Source organism: Pantherophis guttatus, chromosome 1, assembly GCF_059756535.1.
Source record: "Pantherophis guttatus breed Tessera chromosome 1, ASM5975653v1, whole genome shotgun sequence".
Classification (NCBI taxonomy): Eukaryota; Metazoa; Chordata; class Lepidosauria; order Squamata; family Colubridae; genus Pantherophis; species Pantherophis guttatus.
In genome coordinates, this window is record NC_142063.1 from 149989491 (window position 1) to 149996864 (window position 7374).

The following is a 7374-nucleotide window of genomic DNA, read 5'->3' on the forward strand; positions in this document are numbered from 1 at the left end:
CAGGAATCCTTTCCTATCAAAGGATAATGACTGGAAGTAATGAGAACATATTGCCCTATGCTAGTTATAAAAATAGCAATGTATCTTTTAGTCCAGTTTGATGATCAACCAGTGCAAGTAAAAAAGAAATCACTCAATCCAGTCATACTCTGCTATTTAAAAAATCAAATTATCTTAGCCATACATAATTCTCAATTTTTTTCATTAGAATGAAGACTCTATTTTTTTAATTGCAGTAAATGAGTAACTGATGCAAAACATTCCCAGAATAGGATCTAGATGAATGCATATTTATGGTATTCATCTGTAACAATAATACAGGTCAAGAATACTTAAAATACAACATGATATAGATACGATAGAAATTAAGAAATAAAATCTAAAACATTTGCTTTGCGCATTATTAAGGTCAATAAAAAGAATCGATTTCAGATACCCTTTATTTGATAAGATTTTCTATAATAATTTACTCTCCTATTTCCGAGAAGCAAAAAAAAAAAAAAAGGAATCAGAAGTCAAAAACATACAGACACATACACACATCAACATATACTTTTTGTTTCATTATACTTTTGTGTATATGTGTAAGTGCAGGTACAGTTCCATAGCTACAAATTACACAACCTAATAGGAGGTCTCCTTTTGTTGAAATGACTCTTTTCCAAGAAAACAGTAAAATTCTTTCCTAATGATTGGTCCCAATGAAAAATTGAAACTACATGCTTAAAGCTAACATTTTTAAATGCATCAGCACATTTTGAGCATCATAATTAGCAGACTGTATAGGCAGCCTTGACTATATCAACCCTGACTGCTCTTTAGAAGGCCAGGTCTTGAAGATGAAATTCAAGTACTTTGGCCACCTAATGAGAAGGAAGGACTCACTGGAGAAGAGCCTAATGCTGGGAAAGATGGAGGGCAAAAGAAGAATGGGACGGCAGAGAACAAGGTGGCTGAATGGAGTTACTGAAACAGTCGGTGTGAGCTTAAATGGACTCCAGAGGATGATAGAGGACAGGAAAGCCTGGAGGAATGTTGTCCCTGAGGTTGCGATGGGTCAGACACGACTTCGCAACTAACAACAACAACAATAAGCAGCCTTCTGTGTCATCAAGAAAGTCTGTTCATTGATCTCCATTCGGTTTCTTCTCACTTTCTCCTAAGCTCAGAATGTGTCTTTCTCTTTAGCTATTTCTTTGAATATAAACACCTCAATTGTCTATTAGCAAAAGCCATGTACTCTAGCATGAAATCTACATCAGTGGATTTTAGAGAGGAGAGCAAATAGAGAAAAGTGAGTAATAACTGAGAAGATAAATGCTTTAGTTGAATAATGGTACATAGATACACTATGTAAAGTTAAAATAAAAATTGGTCAAACCCTTCTCTATGGCTGTTCTTAATAACGGTATCGTATAAAGACTAAATATGGTAAAGCTTGACCCAGGATTCATACTTTATAAAAATAATACCCATACATTTTATAGAATTGAATATATTTTTCCACACAGTTTTCTATTTCTAAATTTGTTTCCCTTGCAGGTGGAACAACAGCCACATTATGAGGATAACCTTTATATGTATCTTTATTTTGTCATCTTTATTATCTTTGGATCCTTCTTCACTTTGAATTTATTTATTGGTGTCATCATAGATAATTTCAATCAGCAAAAAAAGAAGATAAGTATTCTATCATGGTGATTTCAAAGGCTTTATTTAACAAAAACATTTGTGTAATTCTTCTGATTTTTCTTTCTTTCAAGTATCAATTATTATTCCAATGTGTACAACCTAAAATAAGTTGTAAACATTAATTCTAAACTTGCCACTGTAAAAAGGGAGCATATGGTGTGTATTGGTTTTAACAATACATGAAATGAAAGATTTCCACCACGAGTTAGTTTTAAAGGCAGGAGATATAAACAATTACCTTGATAGTAGCCTTGATAGTACAGTGGTTTAGTGCACCCTGTTATTAACACAGCTGCCTGCAATTTCTGCTGGTTCGAATCTCTGCAAGGCTCAAGGTTGACTCAGCCTTCCATCCTTTCTAAGGTAGGTGAAATGAGGACCCAGTTTGTGGGGGCAATAAGCTGACTTTGTATAAAATATACAAAAGAATGAAGGCTATTGCTTAACGCATTGTAAGCCGCCCTGAGTCTCCGGAGAAGGGCGGCATATAAATCAAAATAAAAAAAAAAAATTACATTGTAAGATAATGCACTACTTCTTATAAATATGAATAAAGATCTCATAAATCTAAATAATAAATAATTACCCTTGATAATGACTTTCTGGAAACTAAAAAAAGATGAACACTTCTGGAAGTCATTTGTGATATGATCCTTTTCCATAATTATCTTTTTTATCATGCTTTTCATTTTTCAATATGGGCTTTGGGTTTTGTTTTGGTTTGATTTTTTAGCTGTTGAAGGTACTTGTATCATGAGAGCTGAAAAATATTTTTTTTCAATTGTTCATTTATTTATTTCTTAACCTGGATGTTTTACTATCTTTGAGATTTTATCCAACTATGGATATTTTTATTTTACAGTATTTTATCTTGATGTAGGATACAGGAAATTTAGACAAAAATTTAATACATGATGATATGACGGTGACAGAAATGATGGTGGCATCATTTTTCAATCTGCTGTAACTTTGCTGAGTTTAAATTCCTGACCCTAGCTGAACTATGGAAGAAGGATACACTGTTTTCTAGCCATTAGGGAGCCACCCCTAATGAAGGGAAGGGCAAAAGAGTGGTGTGCTTCCAGATTGAAACTCTGCACACTTGTACATCCATGCATATAACATCAACACTTGTACAAAGGAGCAGAGCTTGTATTTGGGGTTGCTCCCACCATTTGCCCCTCCCCCACTTGCATGGCTTTTGCTTTATTAATAGGCAGCCCAAGGAAAGAGATTGCCCATCAAATCAAAGTCAATATATAGAGAAACAAAAAGAAAAAGAGAATGGAAATACCTGGTTGTAACTAGTTTTCGTTTCTCCTTTTTACTTTGGAGGTCAAGACATCTTTATGACAGAAGAACAGAAAAAATACTATAATGCAATGAAAAAACTGGGCTCCAAGAAACCACAGAAACCTATACCCAGGCCAGCAGTAAGTGTTATGTGTGGGGTTTTTTTTTTTCATTATTCTCACTGTTTTTGAAAATGTGTGCTAGAGTTGGAAAACAATTTACACCTTATAGTCCCCCAAAATCTTTTTAAACTAGTAACTGAGGAAGGGGTGGGTTCAGAAAAAAATAGCATATCTTTAAAAAATTAATGTTTTTATGAACAAAGCCTTTAGTTAAATAACTGAGATGGACAACGGATGACATCATATGGTTATTTTCCATTTTGGAGAGTTGCTTCTTCTTTTCTTAAACTATGTTAAACCTATTTAGGGATTATGCCAGCGGCCCCCAAACTTTTTTGGCTGCATGAACCAGCAATGGTGGCGCACGGCGGCAGCAGCAGAGGGGAGGGGACAGGTTTGCGTGCTCAACCTAATCCCACACATGCACAAATGAAGCTTCACATGCTTGTGCGGCCCTGGTCCCAACAGGCCATGACCCAGTAGCAGGCTGCGGTTTGGGGGTTGGAGACCCCTGGATTACTCTATAGTTTTCAATGGTTTCTAGCTTAGACACATTGGAAAAAACATGTTACAGATTTTCAATTATTATGCCACCAAAATTCTGAAGACTATGTATTGAGGGGCTCTGAAAGCTCTGAAGGATATTTAAATGAGTTTGGGGCTGACCAAACCAATCTAGCATTAACAAATCTAAACAGGGTTACAGCAGTAATTGTTATGGTATTCCTGTCTAATTCAGGTATTCAATGAGACTGTGAAATTCCACAGGAAAGCTATTAATGGATATGCTTCATAATGCTTCATATTTCATAACTTCACACTTATGGAGTGTTAACTAACTTTCCGGGAACATAGTGGCATTCTTTTCTCGTTGCACCTTCTGTCTATGCAGTTTGACAAGTATACTGTAGAATGAGTTTATAGAAGTTTCAGATCATAAATGATAATTATATCGATTATAATCGTCTATAATTGATCCTGAGATACATGAATAATCCTTATTTTTTTTAACTACAGAACAAATTTCAAGGCATGGTCTTTGATTTTGTAACAAAACAAGCCTTTGACATCAGCATCATGATTCTTATCTGCCTTAACATGGTTACCATGATGGTAGAAACTGATGACCAAACTGATGCAATGGAAACTATTTTGTATCGAATTAATTTTATCTTCATCGTCCTTTTCACTGGAGAATGTGTCTTGAAACTGATTTCACTCCGCTATTATTATTTTACAATTGGCTGGAATATTTTTGATTTTGTGGTTGTCATCTTATCTATTGTAGGTAAGAAAATTTTCATTGTAGTAAAAGATGCAACATATTATAAATGAAAACTGAGAAATTAACAGATGATTTTAATATTTAAAATAGGTTTCATTCTTTACGTTTTCATACAAAATTGTAATTACATTCTAATTAAAGTTTTAAATCTGCATTCCATATTAATAGACATTTAATGTTTGTTCATAGGTATGTTCCTGGCAGAGATTATTGAGAAATATTTTGTGTCCCCCACCTTGTTCCGAGTAATCCGACTTGCCCGGATAGGTCGAATCCTGCGTCTAATCAAGGGGGCAAAGGGGATCCGCACTCTGCTTTTTGCCTTGATGATGTCTCTCCCTGCCTTGTTCAACATCGGTCTCCTGCTTTTCCTGGTCATGTTCATCTACGCCATATTTGGAATGTCCAACTTTGCCTACGTGAAGAGAGAAGTTGGCATTGATGACATGTTCAACTTTGAAACTTTTGGCAACAGCATGATCTGCCTTTTCCAAATTACCACCTCTGCTGGCTGGGATGGCTTGCTAGCCCCCATCCTGAACAGCGGGCCTCCAGATTGTGACCCTGAGATAGACCATCCGGGTAGCTCAGTCAAGGGAGACTGTGGCAACCCTTCAGTTGGGATTTTCTTCTTTGTCAGCTACATAATCATCTCATTTTTAGTTGTAGTAAACATGTACATTGCTGTCATTTTGGAGAACTTCAGCGTCGCTACCGAAGAAAGTGCTGAACCTCTGAGCGAGGATGATTTTGAGATGTTCTATGAAGTCTGGGAAAAGTTCGATCCAGATGCAACCCAATTCATAGAGTTTGCCAAACTCTCTGCTTTTGCAGCCTCTTTGGATCCTCCTCTTCTAATACCAAAACCAAACAAAGTTCAGCTTATTGCGATGGACCTGCCCATGGTGAGTGGTGATAGAATTCACTGCCTTGACATCTTATTTGCTTTCACCAAACGTGTCTTGGGTGAAAGTGATGAAATGGACGCCCTCCGCATTCAAATGGAAGACCGGTTTATGGCTGCCAACCCTTCAAAAGCCTCTTATGAACCAATCACCACCACATTGAAACGAAAACAAGAGGAAGTATCCGCTGTTATTATTCAGCGAGCCGTTAGGCGCTTCCTCTTAAGGCTAAAAGTTAAGAAAGTTTCCTGCATGTTTAATAAAGATAGAATTAAAGAAGGCAATGACACAGTTATCAAAGAAGATATGATCATTGATAAGCTAAATGAGAATTCTACCCCTGAAAAAAACGATATGACCCCCTCCACCACCTCTCCACCTTCCTACGATAGTGTTACAAAGCCCGACAAAGATAAATACGAGAAAGACAAATCAGAAAAAGAAGATAGAGGTAAAGATGTCAGGGACTATAAAAAATGAGCAAAATGAATTATTCCTGTATGATAAATTGTTTACAGCTTGAGAAAGTAAAGTATTATTTCAAAAGGACTCCTGTAGGAGGTTTATGCCAAACTGACTGTTTTTGCACACTTAAACAGACATACACACACATAAAAATATCTATAAATATATATATATGTATGTATATATATGTATATATATATACATACAAATGTTAGCTATATACTTAAGGTCAGTGCCTATTAACAAGATAGTGACCCCTTGTCAATTCAAATGCTGCTCTGTAAAACAGGATGGTACTTTTGACAGGCGTCTCCTGTTGGCATTCCCAGCTGACACTGCTGAAGAGGAAAGAAAAATGGCTATCCAGACTGTAGGGATCAGTAAAAGAGGTGCAAACCTAGAATTGACCTGTGTTGATCATAAAACACTCAGAAACAATAATTGTATCCGCTGTTTGCATTCCAACTGCCACACATTTGCCATATTTTTACAAAAACCCATGTTGGTGAAGTTGTCGTTTTTTTAATCCACAGGTTGTTTACTATTATATGTGACTATTTTTGTAAATGGGTTTTATGTTGTGGGGGGTGGGGAGGGGGATTCCAAGGTCAAGGGGGGATAGGAGGACCCAGCTGTCCTGTCTGATTCTGTTGTAATGTATAGGCAGAAGTGATTTGCATGAAGGCATGCTGCACTTGTAGACCATGCATGGAAACAAATAGGACTTCTTTGCACAAGAGTTTCAAAGACTTCTGTGTTTCAGGATGGCTCCAGATTCCAAGGTGCTTAAAAATAATATAGATTTGTATGTCTCATCCTGATAATTCTTATGTGCCTGTAGGTCTCATAAAATCAACAGTTGTTCAGCTCCGATGTTTTTCCTCCCCACTCCTTCCCCTCACCTCCTCCTCCAAATGATTCCATTATGAAGGTGACGTGAACATTGACTATCGTGTACATCCATACATAGATACTTGATCATCATTCCCACTGAGTTATGGGGCCATACTTTAGAGGAAGAGCATATATAAATTGTACTCTTAATTGTAAAATTGAGTGGAGATATGGGAAGTATCTTCTTAAGAATCCTGGAGCATCCCTGGAGCACTGTACTATCCAAAAAGGGGACGGGGGAAGTCGGACATTTGTAAGTTAGTTTTTTACTTTTTCCTGCAGTATTGTTTAGCCATCTTCTGCTCTCAGCAAGGTTGACATTGTATGTGTCAATGAGATAAAGCTGTCTATGTAAATAGTTACTTTAACCCTGTGGTGCATGTTTGAGCAAAGGAATAATGACCTGTGCACAATATTTATTGCATCAAATATGTACCACAATAAGTGTAGTTCGCAAACCTTGAACAGGAAAATATGATGTATTCTGTACCATTATAAGTAGTTTGGAGGCTATCACTGATGCATGTTGTTTATCTTGCCTTCGCTACTGTATTTTTCTTGGATTTGTTCAGAAATCTAATATGGGAAGCCATATGTTGATGGTAAAAGTGAAACAAAATTGTTCAATCAGACATCATTCCTCATTTCATCAAGCAATAGTTTGCAGCTAGTGGGGGTGGGGGGTTGGGAGGGAGGGAGGGAGGGAGGGAGGGAGGGA

At 36.8% G+C, this 7374-nt stretch overlaps 1 protein-coding gene across 2 annotated transcripts in view; it reads left to right on the forward strand.

Moving 5' to 3' along the window:
- Positions 1–5846, forward strand: part of LOC117670994 (sodium channel protein type 2 subunit alpha-like) — a 112764-nt gene extending 106918 nt beyond the window's left edge. For both annotated transcript variants that reach the window (XM_087881996.1, XM_087881995.1), the window contains 4 exons: positions 1543–1680; positions 3021–3125; positions 4125–4395; positions 4582–5846. In XM_087881996.1, the coding sequence (XP_087738122.1) occupies positions 1543–1680; positions 3021–3125; positions 4125–4395; positions 4582–5777 (1710 nt within the window). In that variant the 3' untranslated portion in view covers positions 5778–5846. The remainder of the gene's footprint in view (positions 1–1542; positions 1681–3020; positions 3126–4124; positions 4396–4581) is intronic.
- The last annotated feature ends 1528 nt before the right edge of the window (positions 5847–7374 follow it).